We start from the raw sequence: 20,666 nt of genomic DNA, 5'->3' as shown, positions 1-20,666 counted from the left end.
GTACCCTTCGATAGATACAGGAGGATTAAGAATAAATGGCAGACATCAAGGCATTCCTTTTTCAGTGATAGAATTGGCATATGTTCTGCTGTCACTAAATTTGTCAGTGTAAACCGTATATAAAATGTCATCATTTTGGAGAGTCTTGTGTGAATTTGGGGACTGGCAATATTAGACAGGTCACAGACTTCACTTTATGCTACAGTGTAGATGAAACCCTACAGTTGGGATGAAATCTCAGTACCACTTGTGTGTTCCTTATTTGCATGTGCATTTCTGTTTTGCATGTATGTTTCTTTGTTTCAAGGTCAGCTTTGCTGCACTTATTTTTCCCTCACAATGGAGTTTGTTCTTCATACAAGTTGTTTAGTACATAAGGGTAGAAGGAAAGGTCGCAATCACTTCTTCTGTGTGTTTGTGGAAGAAAATCTATGGTGCAAAATTAATTCTGTACATTGGAGAGTGAAATGAGACTTCTCCTTGAATATCAAACTTAGCATATCTTCATAGCTGTCAGGAGTGTGTGCTTCTGAAAGTGTAAAAATATTTGAGATGAAGGTATGAGCTATTTGGGGGAGCTATGGGGACTTCTTCATTTAGAATGGAAAAAAGTGCATGCTCCAAGCCTGAGCTGTTAGTGTTTCTGCTCAGGTAAGGAGGAGCACACATTTAAGAATGCATACGCAGCTTTCCTGTAGTGCAGGAGGGGGTTTCGGGGTGTCTGTGTGAACATTCACTGAGATAAGTGTAGCTTTATTGCAGTGGTTGGGTATCACCTGACTGTCAGATCCTGCAATCATGAGAATAATTGCGGTACTCAAAAGTTCAGTGGTGGGAATTTGTCATATCTTTATTTTATTGTGCTCTTTCTGGCAGAATTAGCTACTAAAGGCTGAGGGAACGCAGCAGTGGCAGAAAGTGCAATGATGTGACAAGTAAGACTTCCAGATTCAGAAGTCCCATAACAACATTAACACGAGGTGTGAAAACTGTGTTTAAAGCATATATTTAGTAATCCATCTTGTATCATGGAATAGTGGACTTTTTTTTCCCCAGTGAATTATAGGGAATCTGATTTTTCTCTACATTTATTCCACATCATCCAGGTTCAGTCTAGATCGTGATAATCTTCTGGCATTCCTAGCTTTAGTTTGGCTCCAATCAGTAAAACTGGAAGACACCTTGATGTTAAATCACTAACAACTGAAAGTTGAGAATGATTAAAAAAAAAAAAAAAAATCCACAGAAGGTAGCTTCCAGTCTGAGAGAAGAATAAATGGAGCTGGCATTAGCAGCTGCAGTAATAATGAGCTATGCAAAGTTCACGGGTCGTAGGAGAGCAATTCGTTCTGATTTGCAATACTTATCACAAACTGTACCTGGGACTGGTAAGATGATTGCAAAGAGAAGTGATAGAAAAAGGAGGACTTGTTGCAACTGTGACAAAAATATGCAGCAAATAGCTCAATAGCTCCTCATTTCTTTGTAGAACTCTAAAGATTTTCTTTTGCTTTCTGTTTTGTCTTCTGTGGAAAGATAACTGTCTTCCAGGCTCTGGTTTTATATTCCAGCAGTGCTTGATGATAGGTTTGTGATGGCATTAAATGAAATAATCTTTTAACTGGGCCCGTGAAGCAATAGGTATCTGGGAGGCGCAGGTCAGACCTGGACTTTACATAATGCTCATATGGATTTCCTCATACGAATCCACTGTCTTGAGGGCATCTGTTACTGAGGATAGTGAGGGTTACTCTACGCTAGCTGGACCACTGGAAGGATTGAGGAGTGCTGGGGGGACAGGGGGAGCCAAACAGATGACCCGAGTTCCAGTGCTCCACAGAGCATGGTCAATATTGAGAATTGGCCTCTAGGGCTTTTTTCCCTGGTATAAAATACTGAGTTATGAATGAACACATGTGGAACGCACCTGCTGTGCTTTTCATTGCTCGCTGCACAGGACTCTGTTTTATGTAATGCACATGCAAGCCAATATTTCATAAATTTGATTTGATACTGCTAGACAAATACGCAGCAATGCTGAAGGCATCAAGAGGGAGCAGAAGATCACCTACAACCTGTTAGTTGTTGAAATACAGGTAATGTAACAGATAAAATACCAAATTAACTGCCCCTTCAGCTGTGTTGTGCTGTATAGTTCAGTAATGATGTTTCAGTTCTTGGTTCCTAAGCTTTGTGAGTGTTAATGTCACACACCACAGGGGCTGTCGTGAAGTCTTTTTGTTTAAAGGCCATTTTTTGAATAAGAAATGAGCAGCAGAAGTTACCCTTGTGTTTATGCTCCAGTGATTTACTAAATGAAGGATGAATTCCTTCTCTATCGGAAGTCCAAAACCTAAAACTCTGGCATCTGTGTGACTTGCCTCTATTAAACATGCCATGTTTAGCAAGGTCAAGCAAAGCAAAATAGATGATCTGGAGGTATTCCATGTGATTGCAATATTTTGTTCTTAAAGGCTTCTCTTGGTGAGGACTTCTTGTAGGAATCCAGTTTGGAAACCTTCTGCGGCTGCCCGGAGTGCTGTAGCGTGGGAGAACAGAGCGGGCTCGGCAGTATTGGTTGGGTGAAGCTGAGACCGCAGGGGAGACCTGGAGGGCAGAGCAGAGGTGATATCCCTGTCCTCCTCTTGGCTGTAGGGAGAAGAAATTGAGCCAAAAGGCCTTGGTGAGACTCAGTAACTGTGATTTGGAGAGAGCACAGCTATGTAGTTTTCACTTCTAAATGCTTCACTTGGTTGTCACACCTTCGGACATAATGTTCAGAGCAGAAACTCCTCTTATTTTGAGCAACCAACTGTGCTGATAGGAGAGAAGGAGGCAGAGGTTCTGTTGAAGTCTAAAAATGCACATGTACTTTTAGTAGGAAATAATTAAGTTCACTTATTTTCTGTAAAAACTGTAATTTGGAACTTTTCAGTCCAGGTGCTTCTGAATTTAAAATAGAAGCAGGTACTTTTAAAAGTATTGATAATACTCCTACGAATTACAAGTGGGCTGTGGGGGATTTTGCTGTGGGAATCAGTGATTTTATTTATAACAGCAAGTAATTTCTGTCTAGTAAATAAATTTGGGACAAGCTTGTAACTAGGCTTTCATTAGATAACCATTGCAGTGGTTTGGGTTGGTTTTTTTTAGGCCATAGGCTTCTTTATGTTTCTGTACTTGGCATATATGTGGCAAAATTCTTCATAGAAGCTTGTGCTCTCTTCTGGTACCCTCTTTTCACCCCAGATCAGAGCACTCACAGATGCTGTCATTATGTTACTTCTGTGGGTGGGCTTTAGGTAAGGACTTACTTAAAGCTCTCCCCATTCGACATTTATTTAAAAATAATTGAATAAGTATATCTGTTAAATAAGTTTTATTGTGTGATTACAGAAAATATTATTACGTTATTTGCCTAATGATATTGTGCTCTTTCTTGGACACTATACATTAGAATTAATTGCTAATTCATTCTCAACAGATGACAAGGGTGAGAACACAATGTGTTTGTGCAGTCTCCCCAGCAGTGCTTCTGTCTTGGTGTCACTCAGCAGATGAGATACAGTTTTTCCTTCTTTCCCGAGTAACTTTTAAAGCTGATAAATGTTAAGCAGGCAGTCAAAGCTGTCAGTGCATAAGATGAAAGATGTTGAGTAGATCTGTAGTGCTAAATAAACTGTTCCCGCTTCCCTTTTAATCAGGCCGATGAGTTGCTTCATTTCCTTCTGAGCAGCAGCTCAGGCTTCCCAGTGTCCCCAGCCAGCTGCCGTGGACAGTGGATGGAGGTGAGACCTCTTGCATTCCTCCAGCCCTGCTTTGCGTCCCGGCACCAGGCAGGGGCAGCCCCTGCCCTTCCCTGGTGCCCAGCCACAGTTGAAGCAGAGCGAGGGGACAGTTATCATTCCCTTGCTTGCTTACACGATTGAGTGTTGGTTGAGACAATCTAAAACATAACTTGCGGTTTCTCCTTGATGTTCTCATGACCCAAGGAGTTTACAAGGAAATTTGGCAGTGAATTAAACTAGAAGGGCCAGAATGATGCTGCCAAGAAAGCAGAAGGAGTAGTCTCATGTGAAGGATGGAAGCACGAAGGGGCTTGGAGTCCAGGGGCAAAATAGGCGTGCTGCAAACAGACAGGGGTTGCCAAAGCTGATATTAATGTGAACGGCCTGTTATGTGTGTAATCAGAACAACTAAGGTTGGAAGGGACCTCTGGAGGTCATCTACTCCATGTCCCCTGCTCGGAAATGAAGCAAAGGAGACATGAGGGTAGTGGAATATGTGTGCCTGAGATGTACCTGGGAAACATCCGTATCTGAATGCTGCACTCGTATGTGCTACTGATCTGACCCCGGGCAACCTGATGGAAAATCAGAAGTTGGACATAATTTAGAAGTTGACTTTGATTTGAGAAAGGGAATTGGACTGGATGACCTCCCAAGGTCTCTTCTAACCTAAGTTATGCAATGAATTTATAACAGAGGCATAATAATCTTGTAATATTTTTTTCTGATGAGCATTGAGGTATGTTAATATTTTGTATGGTTCTCAAAGTCTTTTCACATATCCCCTACATTAATCTGGCATGCCTTACTACTTTTTCTCTTGCCAGAGTAAGAACAGCGGAGGATATTTTTTATAATACTTGTAAAACAGAACATGTGTTAACTGCAAAGTATTGTAAAGGTGTTTACTAATTAATTTTCCCAATAACCTTGTTAGAGTAGGTCAGTACTAGCTTCATTTTAGAGACGAGGAAACAAATGAGAGAGTAAGTGGTTTTGTTGAAGGCACAGTTACATGTCAAGGGCATAGCTGTCATTGAAAGTTGCTTTCTTTGTATATTCCTCCAATCTATGTTGCCTCCCAGTACAGAGGTTAGGTAGCAAATTGTAGGCAGCTTATTTATGGAAGCGCAACTGAATGTTAAAATTCAATACAGATAAAATCTCCTGAGAGCAAGCCTTGTGGGAATACTTATGTTTTTACTGCCATATATAGCTGAACGCATAATTCTCTTACCTGTACACCGCTTCTTGCAGTGGATATATTTTCTAAGTACATCCAAAAAGAATTCTTTGCTAAGGGGTATGTATGGATGTGATTTAAACCTGAGAAAGCGAAAGCAGGGAAAAGCAAAAGCTCATAGTTAATACATATATTCCTCTAGTGATTTTGTTTGGGTACTTTAATGGGACATAACATCTTGTTAATATTATTCCTGAAAGTAACTGTGTTGTTTCATCTAAATTAGGATCACATAAAATTCATAGTGGTGGAGCTTGTGACTGGCACTTGTATGTCTTCATAAATAATGATTCCTGTGGATCAGTACAAAAATTGATTCTCAAAAATCAGGAGAGTAAGTGGTTACCTGTAATGCGATTAAGGTCTTGCTCCCTGTAAGAGGAGCAAGACCTTTGCTGTTTTTCACATCACAAGCTTTTCTCAGCCTGACAGCATTTAAGAGCTTGGCTTGTGTTTGTGACCCCGAAGACCGGGCTCAGTTTTGATGGATGCTGTGGCGCTGAGCTTGTTAGCGGTTCCTTGTCCTGAGTCAGTGTGAGAGAGTGGTGTATTTCAATGAGTTTGCACCTGAGTTTTCCGTGACTTTACTTCTTTCATCCCCAATACAATTTACCCTTTGCTTTCTCTTTAATGTTTTAAAAACTTGTGCGGATTCTTAAGGGCCACAGAAAGAAGGGACTGAGAAGCAGCTCCACCTGTGGATGAAACTCGTGACTAATCTTAGTACAGAAGCAGAGCTGGAGGCGTATCTGTGAACTGGAAAGGGGAGCGACTGCATCACAATAACACTCTCTGCAATCTGCAAGGAGCAGAAGCTCATCAGCTAAGCTTTTATTGGACCAAACTCCAACTTGAAACACACTTTCTAGCACTTAATACTGGAAAGTAGAGAAAACATGGAAAGGAAGAGAAAACAAGCTGTAGATTCAGGTATTGTTGTCAAACAGCTCAAAGGCAAGGGTTGATTGCTTCTGTTCCTGTAGAGATATGCAGGCAACCTAATCATGTAGAAACAGGCTCTTGTGGGTCTTGAGGTTACCACAAATCTTTGCAATTCTTTGGTGTTTTGCTCTTCTAATAAGAAAGGTGGGAACAAGTGCATTTGTGTCGGAGGAACTTCCTCCAGTCCAATGTGGCACTCTTCTATGGGAATTAGGCTGGAGTACAGCTCACGCCCCTATTACTAGACAGCCTGATGGAAACCTTGAAGCCATTTGGGAACAGCTATAAAGAAATTTTAAGTGTTTGTGGGCAGAAAAGAGGAAAGAGCATGGATAGAAGTGCCCACAAAATGTATTTTTATCTAACATGGGGGCTGTATGTCCAAGTGTTAGAAGCACTAAATGCTCTGGTGTTCTGCACTAATGGCTGTGGTATGCTCTGTCCGATCGGCTTCTCGTGGAATGGAAAGCAGAGGTGAGAAGGAGATGATAGATAGTAGATGTGAGGGGGCAGCCCACCGTACCTTGTAATTTACGGATCTAAAACTCTTCCCTGAGGCTGCAGTACTAGTTAAAGCATCAGGAAATTAAAGAAGCAATGGAGGTTTTGGCATCTTGCAGTGATTGGGGAAAATGAATCAAATGTTCACAATCAGGATTAAATACTTTTAAAACCAAAAATTTATTTAAGTGGCAAAACCCAAATCCTTTGTTTTTTACCCTTGGCATCACTTCTGACCCCAGGACACCTCCGTTCCAATCTTGATCCTTCAGAACGTAGCTCAGAGATTGGCCTCTTTCTGACAGCCTGGAAGCATGGCCTCAAAGCAGGTGATCCCTCTGCTCTTTCTTTCTCTCCAAAAGTTCATCCCTTAAAGATCAGGGATTAAGCACTTTCTCTTTTTAGGTTAGATAATATACTATAAGATTGTATTGGGTAGTAGCTTGTGATCTCAAAAAAGGTTATGCTTTTACCAGTAAGTGTTCATACATCAAACTGAAATCATGTGCCAGGAGGTACTAGTCAAGATGTCTTTAGTGGAGCACAAAAGCATGTTGGAAAAAAAATCTGCGCAGGCAGGTCAGAGGAGGGGAAAAGAAAATTAAAAGACCGATTTGAGGCCATCATTAAATAATAAAGAAAAGGACAAAGGAAATGGGATTAGAACTTTACACACTTTCTCATGAGCTTCCGTAGATCAAAAATGTTTCCTCAGGAAATTGTAAGTACATATATACTTTTATCTGCAATGAACAGTTGCAGAGCCATTCTTTAGCATTTGTAGTACAACACTAATCTCTTATGAAGCTCAGCATTCACTCTATCAATCTTTTGTAGCCTGGGGAGCTCAGTGGAACTGCCCTATGCGTGTCTTCCTCACCACTCGTGATGAGAGAAATCCTGTCACAGCTACGTTGGTTGTGGCAGTGTGTAACACTTAAAGTGCACTTTAAACACTTTGAATGCAATCTTGCAGCTAAAACCAGAGCCATATTGCATATGATCCTACTAACTTGTTAATAGGGTTTATAGTTTGGAACTTTGGGCTTTAAAATCTGAACTTAAAATTGATCAAAAAATGGCTAGAAGAAAGACAGGTTGTAACCTAGGAGTAGGTGCGCGCTTTCTTAAGGAACTTGCTTAGTCCTGACCTGCTTGCTTTCTTGTAGTGTTTTAATTTTTGAAGTGGTTTCCATATTCTGTGTATTGAAGCAAGATTGTGAAGGGTCCGGTCTCGGTGTGCTTGAAAGTCCTGCAAGTCATCCTGTCCAGTTAAGATACAGCTTTATCTCGTGTCTTTTCCCCAGGAGTCTCTAGATAATGATATTGCCAAATATTCCTTGAAGGTTTTGTCAGATGGGATGGGAATTAACATTCTTTACCCTCTTCTTGGACATTATACCAGTAAAAATAGCGTACCATGGAGAGCTTTTGCTAAAAAAAGTTTGCAATGGAAGTTAGTTTAAAAGAAATTCCATGCGAGGAAGAAGTATCTTTGAAAACTGACTGTAGGCTTGCTCAGTGACTCGGAGACCCCAGTTGACGGATATAGGACCAAATGAACAAGGAGCTGTAAGATACCATATATATGAAGACATATTTATTAAAGAAAGAAATTAAAAGGCATTCTGTATAGCCAAAAAATCTAGTTTAACTGGCTTAAACAATACACTGAAACTTGTCTAACTTTGAATCACTATGACTTCTAATAAGAGATCAAACAAAAAAAGCTTGAAAATCAGTTTAAGGCAAAGCTTTGGGTGAGCAGATGAAGGACTGATAATAAAGTACTTGAATGATGTTGAAATAAGATTTAAAAGAAAAAAAAAATTCATGACAAAGGGACTTTGTGTGAAATCCTTGAGGGTTGCGCTGTTCACTGCAACACTCAGGATAGGAGGACATTGCCTTCATTTAGTCTTTCATCCAGAAAAGCAGAACACCAAGGTGTAAATGAGCTGTGCATATAAATGAATCTATTTTTTTATATCTAGCATTACCAATTGTTCACATGCAACCACGGGCAGAGAAGAGTATGACATGACTTCTGCTTGGCAGTTACGAGAGACTGTGAACTATGAAAGATTAAATGTGAACTGGAACTGAATGTGCAAAGGACAGAGGGGCTGCTCAAATAGACTGCAGAGATTTGTGGGTAAACTGAACTCCATAAGGCCAGTCCAGTTTTGTTCAAGTCTTCCGTGTGTGCCGCTTGGGAGGATGCAAGCGAACTTCTGGATCTTTTGGATCACTTTTAGAAGAGAAAACCAGCTACGCAGCTGGTGCCTGTCTCTGCAGTGGAGATTGTGTAGTGGTTGGAATAGTTTATCTTATTGTTGTGCAAATTTTAAATAGGCATCTAAGTGGTTCGTTTTGCCTGATGGTGAATAAGTCCCAAGCAGAGTTAGATTGTCAATATGAGTTCCCTGTTGTAATCTTTTTAACAAACTTTAATCTAATTTGAACAGTGGGGAAAAAAGCCTGAGTAGGAAAACCACACGCTATTGGGCTAAAACAGCTGTGCCTATGAGCATTTCTGGCTTTCTCAGGAGAACGTGAGCAGTCCTACAGAGTTGTGTCAGTTTTGAGTTACTTGCTAAACATCAAACTTTCTCCATTCTCAGAACAGTTTAATATTATTAAAGTGCAGAGGGCTCCATTCTGCTGTTTCAAGCGGGATGCTAATCTACCTCTGCTGTCGTTATGAAAGTGACTGGGTTTCACCTTGATGCCACTTAAGGCCTGGAGACCCAGGCAGGGTGGTGGTCAAAGCTTGGATGGGATGAAGCACAGGAGCGAGCACTTGCATCTATAAAACAATTTCCAGGCCAATGCATTGATGTAGTGGCTCTTTCTAAGGAAAAGTAATTTGTATATGCCTGACACACAACTTCCTAACCTGGCTGAACAGGGAGTGATCCGACTCTGCACAAAAAGCTATAGCAAATACTTGGTACAATGCTGATAAGCTGCCACAGCTGCTTGTAAACCTGCTGAGCATTTCTTCACTGAAGACTTTTTGCCACCTTGGTGGTACTTTCTCCTTCTTTGGTCTAAAACTAGAGCCCAGACTAGAAGGGGAGCAGGGAGGAAATACACTCTGCTGACACTCACTAAAATTGCATGCTTTTTTTTATGTTGAGGCAACTAAGAACTGGCCTCAGATGTTCTTGGCTTCCTCCTGCCTTTTATAAACTATGAGATATGGTGGAATTACGTCTCCAGCTTTGTAGCACAAAGGAAAGGATTAATGTATGTTTTAAACAGTACATAAAGCTGTCAGAGTGCAGCAGAAGCTTGTAACAGTTTGTCTCTGTGATGACCTGTGGGCTCTCAGGTAGCCTGGGAACAGTTGGACTGAGACAACAGTAAAACTGTGTAGAGAGCTAATAGCTGAGTGGCAAAGTCCGTGTCACCGATTAAATACTTTGTCTTTACAGGCCGGGTTTCCTTTTTCACCTCTGGATCGGAGAACCTTCATCGGGTGGAAAAGGTTCACTGGGGCACTCGCTATGCCATCACCATCTCCTTCACTTGCAACCCAGACCATGGCATTGGGGATCCGGTCTTGATGTAATTCCTCCAGGGATGGAATATGAGGTCAAATGGAATGAGAGAAGCCCTGCAAGAGGAGAGGGAAAAGGGAGATAACATCTCTTGTAACCTCACATTCAATTACAATTTTCCAGCTCTATTTATATATTGTAATACACTCTGTTTTCGCATGTCCTTTTCCATAAATGTTGCAAACAGTGCCTTAAAGACCATCTTAAATTTGGTGTATTCTGAAAATGGTTTGTCTTCGTGTCCTGAAGGGATAGGCTACAAAGAAGAGTTCCAGAGTGGGCTCTTTTCTAATTATTTTTTTAAATTCTTCAGTTTAAAAGATACGACATGGTCCAAAAGATTGTTTTTGACACAGCTCCCCGTGTTGCTGTTACCTGTTTATGTAGTCTCTTCAGTCACAAGATGAGCGGTGTTACTTTTGAACGTACCTTCTGTTGAGAGGAACATATTCTCCTTAGCACGGGCATTAGTGGGCAGTACACCTCTGGTTTGACTACTGGGACTTACTTGAATTTTTTTTTTTTATTGAATTAAGACAGATATTTTCCACTACACACACTGACTAGTTAATACAAAGTCAGGAATACGATTCTCTGGTTGGCCAGAAAGCCTGTTGCTTTTGGATTATAAAAGCTTCGTGCTAGGGAATGTCACTGTGTTAGATCCCTTTGAGAATGCAGCGTTCCCAACTCACCTTGTTTTCTTTGGGTCTTAATGAAAATGATCGGTCTCCTGGCTGGAAGCCTGGTGTTAGGGTTATTAAGAGCTCTTTATGGAGGTGGCTTGACCATGTAATGCTGTACATGAAGTAAATATTAAAAAGAAGAGCTGGGCAGAGGTAATTGGTCCTCTGGATTCATGGATGCCTAACTGCCAGGTAGGGCTGTGGGGTTTGGGAGGGGCACGGCTGAGGAAGAAAGCGACTTTTCTTGTGGTTTTTCCATATGCCAGTTCTGACCACCTTAGACTCCATCCTGTGAACCCTGGCTTGCTGCTTGGAAGGCTGGATAACAAAAACCCACCTGGACCAGTGGACTGATGGGGATCTGAGGGGTGAGCATGTGGGGTCTGAGGGGAAACTGGTGTCCACCTACGCTTTAAATTGATATGGCCTCAAGCTGGAGCTTGATTGGAAAACACTTGAAAACATCTATTTATTGAGCCTAAATGTAATCTTAGGACCAAGTTGAAGGAAGGTCAGGGTTTTTTTTTTTTGTTATTGTTGACACAGCTACAAATCTTCTGTTTTGAAATACTGTGTTTTATCTTGTCCAAAACAATGTTTTAGCTCTGTCAGAAAGTCTCTCCATAGCTCTTTTTGGACTTCTGTTTTTCAGTTTAGGATGAAGACTTTTTTTTTTCCTTCCTATTAACTAAGACCATTAGTCTGTGGTGTTCCTTGAATAATGAATTGCAGGGACTTCAGAGAAGAGGGGATGATTGCTTTGCAGTACAGAAAGCAACAAACAAATGTGTAATTTTGCCAACCACCTTGCTTTCTTACTACAAGCAAAGATTTTTGCGGGTCCTACATTGATAAGTAAATGGTAGGAAAATCTAATTTTTTTCTCAATCAAATTCTGAAGCAAACATGTTGATTTGTTGTATTAATAGTCTATATAATTTCTGTGAAACACCAAATCTGGAAATGTGCTTTGATTTTTTTTTTTTTGTTTGGTTGTTTTTTTAATTTTATGCATAGTTTTTGCTTTTGTTTTAATCTACCCTTTTATGGAAATAATAAATATTGGGGGAGGGAATTACACTGAAGTTCAATATAAAGAGGAATGATGACAGGGCATTTGAAATTGTTCTGTTGTGAGTGTCCTCATTTGGTACACCAGCAAGGTGGTTAATCTTATGTAATTCCATTTCTTTGTTCCCAAACCTGAAAACCACTTCCTTGGCTGTGCTAACAAGGGAGAATTGTTAAAATGGCTGGATGCTAGGAAATAATAAAGTCAGTTGGGTTCCATATCTAAAGACTTGTCTCAAAATCTGTTAATTCTGAGAAATTTGCATTACACCCAAGTTACATCTATATGAAGGCAGACCAAGATCATCAGCAACTGCTTTACTGGCTTAAAATTTGATTACTAACATTAGCTTATTATTTAAGTGTAGGACCTTTTCCACAAAAACACCTGACAGCAGTGGAATCTAAATATGAATGGACCTGTGGGGATTTGGGTTGGGGTTCTCCAGGTTGAGGTCCTGGGTTCCAAAATTCTTAACTTCACCGTAAGTCCTATCGCCACTCTGTGGCAGTGTCATCTAAATTGTTTTGCCACTTTTCAAAGTGTTCATTAGTCCCTTCTGTCTGTAACAGACTTCGAGTTGCAGCAAATATAAATGGTACTTTTGGAGCTGCCCTCTATAAAATCCTGCTCAACAAGATCATGTTGGACCATGGGGGAAGTCTCAGCTAATCTCCTCTCGGATTTTCATCTTTTGAAGATCCTGTGTATTGCACTATCTCCTGAACACGGCGCATCCCTCATGCGATGAACTGACTGTTGTTCAGAAATAAAATCAAATTAGGTTTTTGTCTTTCGGAGTTTTTAAGCTTCAGTAATGTGTTCAATATGATGACCAAACCTGTCAAACAACTTGTGGAAAAACATGTGTGCTGCACCTGGTAAGAGAATTCATCTTTTGAAAGAAGAATAATACTTCAATATGGCATATGTTTCAGTACCAACCGAGATTTTTCTATCTGAAGCTTCAATATCTAGACTGCTAAAAGCACTATCTAGATCTATGAAGAAATTAAATAGCAAATGAGGAAGTACAGTGCAATCTAAAAGATTCTGAACATAGCCTCCAGCAGGAAGACAGTGATTGCAGGAAGGCTGATGTCCCTGGCGCAGAGTGGAATTTGCAGAATTCACTGATGATTAGAAATAAACTTGGCTTAATTTATTTTAATCCCCTTCAATACCCTGAATGACTTTTTATTAAGGGTATCTCTTCCCAGTTCTGGACAGATAATTCTGAATTTGAAATACTTCATTTCTCTCTGTCCTCTTTCAGGTTCAGCCTGACTGTTGCTACTGGGAAATGCAGTGCTCTGTTTCTTAGAACTCTGATTACGCCGAGGACAGGGCTTGTTCTGTTAAACCAGCACAAAGCTGACAACAAGCTGCTGCTGACAAGTGCTCTTAACTGAACACACGGTGAAGGCAGAATTTGGCTTGATGTTTCCCAGTTGTGCGAGAACCTTTGTAAAGAGCCCTCGTGGCTCAAACGAAGTAAAGAGGTCAGTACGTGTTCCGTGTGAATTGGGGCGAAGGCCTGACACTAAACTTACAGCCTTGTACCTGAAAGCATACTTGTTGCAAGTATCTGGGAATGTTGATTTGTATTTTGAAAGGAAAAAATGTTTGTAAGGGACCGAAAAGCTTGTGTGAAAAGTCCCAGGGGGAAACAGAACATACGGCAGGAGAGCAAGCCAGAGTTCGAATCCCTGCTAAGAGACTGAGCGCAGCTTCCCGAGGACTTCTGTGATATTGTACTACTTTTAAAACTCTCTTTCCATTCAAAGGTTTTGGGAACGTTTGTAAAAATTAACAGGTATGTGAACAGATTATGTTTTTAGTGTAAACCTGGCTTTCAGTCCTGTAGCATGCATTTTATTTTAATTATTTATCCCTTATGCCAATGATTCTAGGAACTCCAAGTGGACTTCTTGGCATTTCTCATGTGTAAAATTTTCATTGTGTAACCAGTTGTGGAATCATTGTGGTTTATAATTCCCCGTAAATCAACTGAAGGGTTGGTAAAGTAGATTTACATTGAGATTTTTCTGAATATGTATTGTCCACCTGAAATATTCTGAGCTCCATCTAATGAATTTCAAGTCTAGAAATGTTTACCGGGATATACTATATTTACAAAAATATTTTAATTTGGATTTATAGCAGAAATTTAGCCTCATATCATTTATTTTTAAGGTCAGCATCTCAACAGGGTACTTCTCAAGGCTGTAGCACGTAATGATGTGCACATTAAAATAAAAGTGTAGCTGAAACAGCATTGATGACTATGCTGTCAAGAAAATCTGGTTTGTTTCTTCTTCAGTTGCAATTCCTGGTACATTTGAATTTCTCCTTTATAGTTTTCCTTTCCCCAGTAAATAAAGAAGAGGTTTTTTTATACAGAGTTCCTCACATTCCTCCTACATCCCGATATCCTTACACAGTGTTTACATGTGAATTGGATCTCTCTGACAGGCTCATGTGTACCTTTGTGCAATATTTTTATCCTGTCTAAATTCTAGGAATAAAACCAGGAGGTTGTGGGAGGGGTCGGGGTGGAATACAACCACCCACCCTCCTCCTTTTTCCTCCCCCAAGGAAAGAAAAACAAACCCAACACCTCCTGTCTCTCCTTTTTGAGTCTCTTATGCGGAAATCCAACCAAACGTTTCAGGAGCAGCAAAAGAGTTGTTTCCCTCCTGAGCCGCAGGTGGCTGTGGTGTGCGTTGATCGCCTTGGCCTCATTCGGAAAGGCAGTCTCCTCGGGAGACCCGGCTAAGACAGCCGTCCTAAAGCATCGGTAATTCTCTGGTGAGTGTCTGTCGCTCCCTGTGAAATACCACGAAGAACTATAGCACGCACTGCCTTATCTCTGTTTTTGTAAACCTTCTTAGGAAGCTGAAAGCTAATTTTACATCATGTTTGCTGAGACCTGCCAGTCAACTCTCTTTCAATGATCATCAATTTATCCCAAATGTATCTATGTAGGCATTTTTTAAATTCCATGTGAGTGTTGGCGACTCATACTAAAGCTTTTCAGGATGGACTGTCCAAAGAAAATAACTGTCCTAATTCCAAACTGCACATCTCTGTGTCCACCATTTTCCCTCAAATCACTTATCTCTCAATTCTGTCCCAACATACTTAAGCTTTTACCTGTAGCATATATTGAATAGGGTATATAAGCTCCGTCTGTTATTTGTTCAGACTGGCTTGCTAGAACTGAAAAAGAGCGAGCTTTTTCCTGTAACCCTTTTAGCCCATGTACTGTATTAATCTTTAAGAAGAATTTCTATCAGTGGTGGAGCTGTCAAGTGTTGCTCAGTTTTTGACTCTTTCATTTTCCAGCGTTCATTCTTTCCAAATGCTCTCTTATTTTTCTTCCATTACAGGCATTGCCCATACTTGAAACAATACCCTTTATTTCAGACATATTTATTTCCATCTTGCCTGTTTTCCTGTATAGCTGATGTGATGACAAGGTAGGGATCAATGGTGCCTGCTGTTGAGCATTCCTGTCTTTCATGCTAACTTATGGACAGCGAGTACTGAATTTTCAAAATAGATACTAGAGAAACTTATCATTTCTTTTTGCTGTTCCTTGTCAGTGACTGTTTTGCATGGAGGAACTGCTGGTAGAGCTGCTCCTCTATGAACTCTCATTGACGTTACCGCGATGCTATGTGTGCAGATCAGGCCGTGGGATCACAAGCAGAAATGCCTGCTTGGATAGCTCTTCTTGTAAAATCAATAAAGCAGCCTGGAAGTACCATCTCCTTTATTTTTGTAACCTTTAGATGCATGCAAACAAAGCAAAAACCTTAAAATATCCAGGTTTACTCCTGGATAATCCTGAGGCCGTCCAAGGAGTCTGGACGGGTTGAATCCGTGAGCTGCTGGGTGAGATATATTGTTAATAATGAACTTCACTGAGACCTTCACCTGAGACTTCAAGCTGAAGACTCAGTGGTGTAGAAATAGAGAAGGAGCATGTGCCTGAAACCATAGCGCCTCTTTTTGAAGGAAATATTTTATTTATAGGGAGGAGCTGAGATTTATGGAGCGTTCATGTTACTTGTTTCTGGAAATTTCTTGTAAGAGGCCTCCAGTGTTCAAAAAGCTAATTTTAGAAATGGATACCCTTTCCTATTCTCTTGTTAACAACAACAACGACAACAAAGAAGCCAACTGGGTTACCAAAGCATGATTTTTTCTGGACAGACATCTTGAGAATTTGTCTCCTCATTCCTCAGTTTATGCAATTATATTCAGCTGTTTATATAGATGCCTGGACGCTTTGCTGCTGACTCCACAGAAAAAAATCTCTATGTTTTCTTTTGAGACCGCTTTTCAGTGCCAGGGTAATGTCTCTGGGTGGATTCACACCTTGGAGATGACCTCCTCAGCGTATTAACTTGCCAGCCAGACCATTAAATCTGGGGGGAATAAACAATGGCAGGACCTAATGGAGCAATTCTGCATGTGTTGGCTCTGGGTGGTAGTTTCTTCCATTCCCTCTAGCAGGCAAAGGTTTTTATTTCTGATTTATGTTACTGAAGAGAAGACATGCTCTGGGTGTGCTCTCTGCATATTAGGGCTTTAAATGTGATTCACTGAATAACCCCGTAAAAAGAAGGCCACGTTTTACCAGGTGAGTCAAAACTGAAGAGACTGCCATGAAACCAGACAAACTCTAAGCCCATTTAGTCCTCACACTTCTCAACACAAAGCGACAAACATAATATTGCATTTGGATTATTTCTACTTCACTGTGAAAGTTCTGTGGGCCATAAATGTGGTTTTGTGGGTTTTTTTTTTTTTCCTCATTTGTTTCTTTATTTTAAAGGGTGATAGAAATTAATTGGGAAGGTATTCCTTTCCATAGGGAGGAATATTATCAAAATAAACTGTCATTTACTAGTATGAAAAACAAAGTGCAACAAAAGTGAGTCAAGCAGAGGGGTAAGTTAAATTTAAGATGGTGTTAGGCAGAAAGCAGCTACAGGAGATTTCTCCCACCCTGAAATGTCCGTATCAACGTTGAACTGATGTTGCCTCCCAACTTCAGTCTGCTTTATTGTTTCATTAGAAAATCAGACAAAGAACGGGAAGCTGTGAGCTTTCAGGCAGCAAAGCTCCGGCTGTTAAAACCCGTCACAAAACTTTCACCAGGGCCTCTTCCTCACTACCGTTTACTTAATCTGTTTATCCTCTCCAGATTCTATTTGAATTAATAGTGAATGTTGAGTATGCTAAAACAAGTTAAGTCATGCTGCATCCATCTATATAAAAAATAATGAATTAAGCTTTTTTCTGTCTGTATGTTGTGTATCAACTGGGCCTTTTTTAGGTGATGGTGTCCTCCACATGTGGCATCTGTCTATTGAACCTTTTCTGGCACTAGGTAGAATTTAGACCTGTAAATAAGAAACAATCCAAGAAGAAATTAAGACTGAATTCATAAATATACAGAAGTATGCAGAAATTTTCCCCTTGGGGGAAAAAAAATAATATTTGAAACATTTGGGGTTTTTGGAACCATAAGAAAGGCCAAAGTTTTACTCATTTTGTAATGCTTCAGTTGAGGTGTAGGGGATATGCACCTGCTCCTCAGTACTCTCCACTGCGGTTCTACTCTGCTTTTTCATGCTTGCACAGTATCTGGAAATCGAGTCCCTCCCTGCTCACTTTCCCTTTCTAGTTATACACACACTTCGGAGATCTCTGCCCCTTCAGACCACATGCGGGCTGGAAGAATCTCATTCCTCCGCCTCAGCACAGGCGCAGAATAAGCACGCGTGGATGTCTCGGGAAGGCCGTCCTCCTCTCCAGCAGTGCCCAGCTCAAGCGCGCAGCTCGGGAGGGGATGAAGGCGCTCCCTCACCTCAGGTTTATTAGTGCCGGAGCCGTGAAGTCTTCCATCTCCACAGCTGCCTGCTGCCTCTCGCCCTCGGTGTTTTCATCTCAGCCTCTGGAACTCGAGACCTCCTGACTTTGTTTTCTAAATGCTTTTAGCACCTCAGATGGTGTGTGAGTCAGGGAATTCCAGCAGGCTGCAAAAATTATCACTTTCAATACAAGTTAAGCACGTTTTGATTCTGTACCTAAGACTTTTATTCGGGCTTTGGCGTAGGCCGTTAAAACTTGTCCTTTTCCTAATCACTGTCCTTAAATTAAATACTTCAGCCATAAAGCATGCACAGACAGGCAGTAATGAAAAGCCTTTCCATAGCTGAATTGTGCAGGGAGGTACTCTTGAGATGTTCAGGTCTAAATTAATTATTCTGTCCTCTGGTCAGGCTGACGTTGTGACTTTGTGAAGGCGTTCGACAGCAGCTGTGCTGCTCACCTGACTCCCTGGGGTGGGAGCTGTAACAGTCCTGGAATTGTGTGTGCACTTCTAAGGGCTTGTATATTAAAGTTAGAAACATGGCAAGTGTCACAAAGAAGAGTAATATCCTCTTATTAAACCATTTGACAGAATTGGGAAAAAAAAAACCCAAACAAATAAATCCAGAAAGCTTTCAGCCTTAAAGCTTTGTTTTAACAAATGAAATTGAGTACATGGATCAATTAACTTCAAAAGTAGGTGTCACTGTCCACCTCTCCCCTGCCCATCAGCTGAACAGGGTTATTGAACCTTAATTTTTCTTTTGTTCTAGTTCTGGACGGACACGCAGGGAATGGACATGCAGCAGGGGAGAAGGTTATTAACCTGTCTGTAAATGCTGCGGCCGCTGCTTGCTCTGGACACCCACAACCACTGCCGAGGCACTGGGGAGGGTTTCTTTGGGGTTAAGAGAAGACAAAGGTTGGAACAGGACTAGGATGTTGCAAAAATCTTTTTAAATGAATAAGGCTTTAGTTCTCTAATAATGATGGCGTGCTTGCTGAAAGCATTCTGAGTAGTCCAGCTGCACCAGGCTGCATCACTCAGGAGACAAGTATCTTCCAGTTGTGTCCAAGGCCCTGAAAGGTGGGGACAGTGTGTGTACATCTGAGCCAGCTTTGGTCAGCTTTTTGCCAATGGTTCGGGTTTGCATCAGTGCAACAAGTAAAAATCCGTCTCTAAATTAGCTGCCTTGAAATTGAGAAATATTCTTTTCGTGGGAAGAATGCAGGTGTGGAAAGAATGCTTAATGGGCTTATCTGATCCCAGTCTCCTTCAAAAGTACCAGCCTCACCATAAATATTAAAGTTCTTTTGAGAGATAATAGCCAAGAATGCTTCCTAACCACATGAGGATTTACCCTTCCTAAACAGCTAAAAAGCTGAAGCTAAGCTGAAATATGAAAATTCCATAAACCTGAGAGTTTTGCAGCATTGGGGCACTGTAACTAAACGCCGCCCTCGGTATTTGGGCCCAGGCTTAAACCGGCCCTCGGCAGGAACGTTCACAAGGGACTCAGGTGAAGATTTCTGGTCCTCTGTACTTCTGCCAAGTAAGTTTAAGATTGTTATTATGGGACTGGAGTTCACTGCAGACTTTTTCTAGTCTTAATCCTCCTTCAGGACTGCTCCTGTTCGTGTCTGATAGCCGGGGAAGGTGTCTGCTGGGGTAGTGCCGTAGTGCCACCAGCCTGCAGCCACCTCCCGTGCCCCGACAGCCCCGGCAGCTCCACTGTCAGTTCCTGGCGCGCTTCTCCCTCTAGGAGACGGTTACTCTAAACAGGAGAGATGGTGTTTATCCTCAGGGCCAGGACTCCATCAATTTGTCCAGTTTATGTCAGGAAGAAGCAGTAAAACTGACGCTTGCAAGAATTGTGACTGCACGCGCTCCCGCTGAGGAAGCCAAGAAAGCCCTTGTCCCTCTCGGCCCCTCACAAGGTGGGCGGCAGAGACCACCCCAGCAGAGGGTTCAGGGTACGGCGGGGGCTGGACGGGGTGCTCTGGCTGTCAAGTCCAAAATGAAGTCAGCAACTGGGATGGGGAGGACACGTCTGCAACCCCTGCAGACTCTAAGGAGGTGGAGGCAGCAGAAAAGACTCTCTGGGGGAATGGGAGATAATATTTGGGCTCTTTTGTGGGACTCGGCAAGACATTACAGGTGATGGGAAGGGTGAGACCTCCTGCTGCTGAAGAGGTGCTGAGAAGAAGCAAATGCTAAATCCAGGTAATGGTGAGTGCTGACCAGTGAGGTCCAACATCCCAAATGGCACGAGATGGGGACTGGTATCGCACGGTTACAAGTGATGGGGAAGGGTAAAACTAACTGATGGCCCAGGGACTTCAGCGAAGTGTGGGAACCCTTCACAAGAAGCAGCTGAAATAGTTTTTAGAGACGTTTCACTTAGTATTGAGACTCGAGATCAGCTGGCAGCACCTCTCCAGCCGTCCTTTGCTGACAGGACTCTGTAGCTGTTGACTTTTCATAGCTTCTTGGGTACCAGTAAGGAAAGGAGGCTGACAGGAGAGGCAGAAAATTCATGCTGCCCTGGTGTGCTGCAGAAAGACGCTTTGACAGGGGCGCTTCGCAGGAAGAAAAGATCATGACAGCATTGCTGTTGTCCTCTTCCCAGCACGGTACCTCCAAAATGCAGCAGAAAACTTAGGGGAAGGGAGTCAGCGTGTGACTGCCTCAGTGGCACACACGCACAGAAACCTGAGAGATGCCCAGCAGGAAGGGTCAGAAAGCACAAAGGCAAGACTGAATGGTTAAAACAGGCTTTTTTTTTTTTGGTTTTAAATTTAAAGCTCCCCTGGAACTCGATAAACTAGTTTGCAGAAATATTTTGCCTAAAGCCTTACTTTAAAGCAGGACATTTCAGGATGAGTAGTTAGAAAAACTTTCGTTAAGGAACCCCTTTGATGAAATACCGCCTCCTTGGCCAGACAGGTAAGAGGATCGGATCGGTGACTGTCTGTCAG

General features: G+C 41.6%; 1 protein-coding gene across 1 annotated transcript in view; it reads left to right on the top strand.

Annotated features, from left to right (window-relative positions):
• OGFOD3 (2-oxoglutarate and iron-dependent oxygenase domain containing 3) overlaps positions 1-10,051 on the top strand; it is a 45,315-nt gene extending 35,264 nt beyond the window's left edge. Inside the window, exon 9 of the mRNA XM_009888886.1 lies at positions 9,915-10,051. Coding sequence (XP_009887188.1) covers positions 9,915-10,051 — 137 coding nt within the window. The remainder of the gene's footprint in view (positions 1-9,914) is intronic.
• The last annotated feature ends 10,615 nt before the right edge of the window (positions 10,052-20,666 follow it).

Source organism: Charadrius vociferus, unplaced genomic scaffold (assembly GCF_000708025.1).
Source record: "Charadrius vociferus isolate BGI_N301 unplaced genomic scaffold, ASM70802v2 scaffold281, whole genome shotgun sequence".
In the NCBI taxonomy this organism is placed as follows: domain Eukaryota; kingdom Metazoa; phylum Chordata; class Aves; order Charadriiformes; family Charadriidae; genus Charadrius; species Charadrius vociferus.
This window is presented reverse-complemented; position numbering and strand designations above follow the sequence as displayed.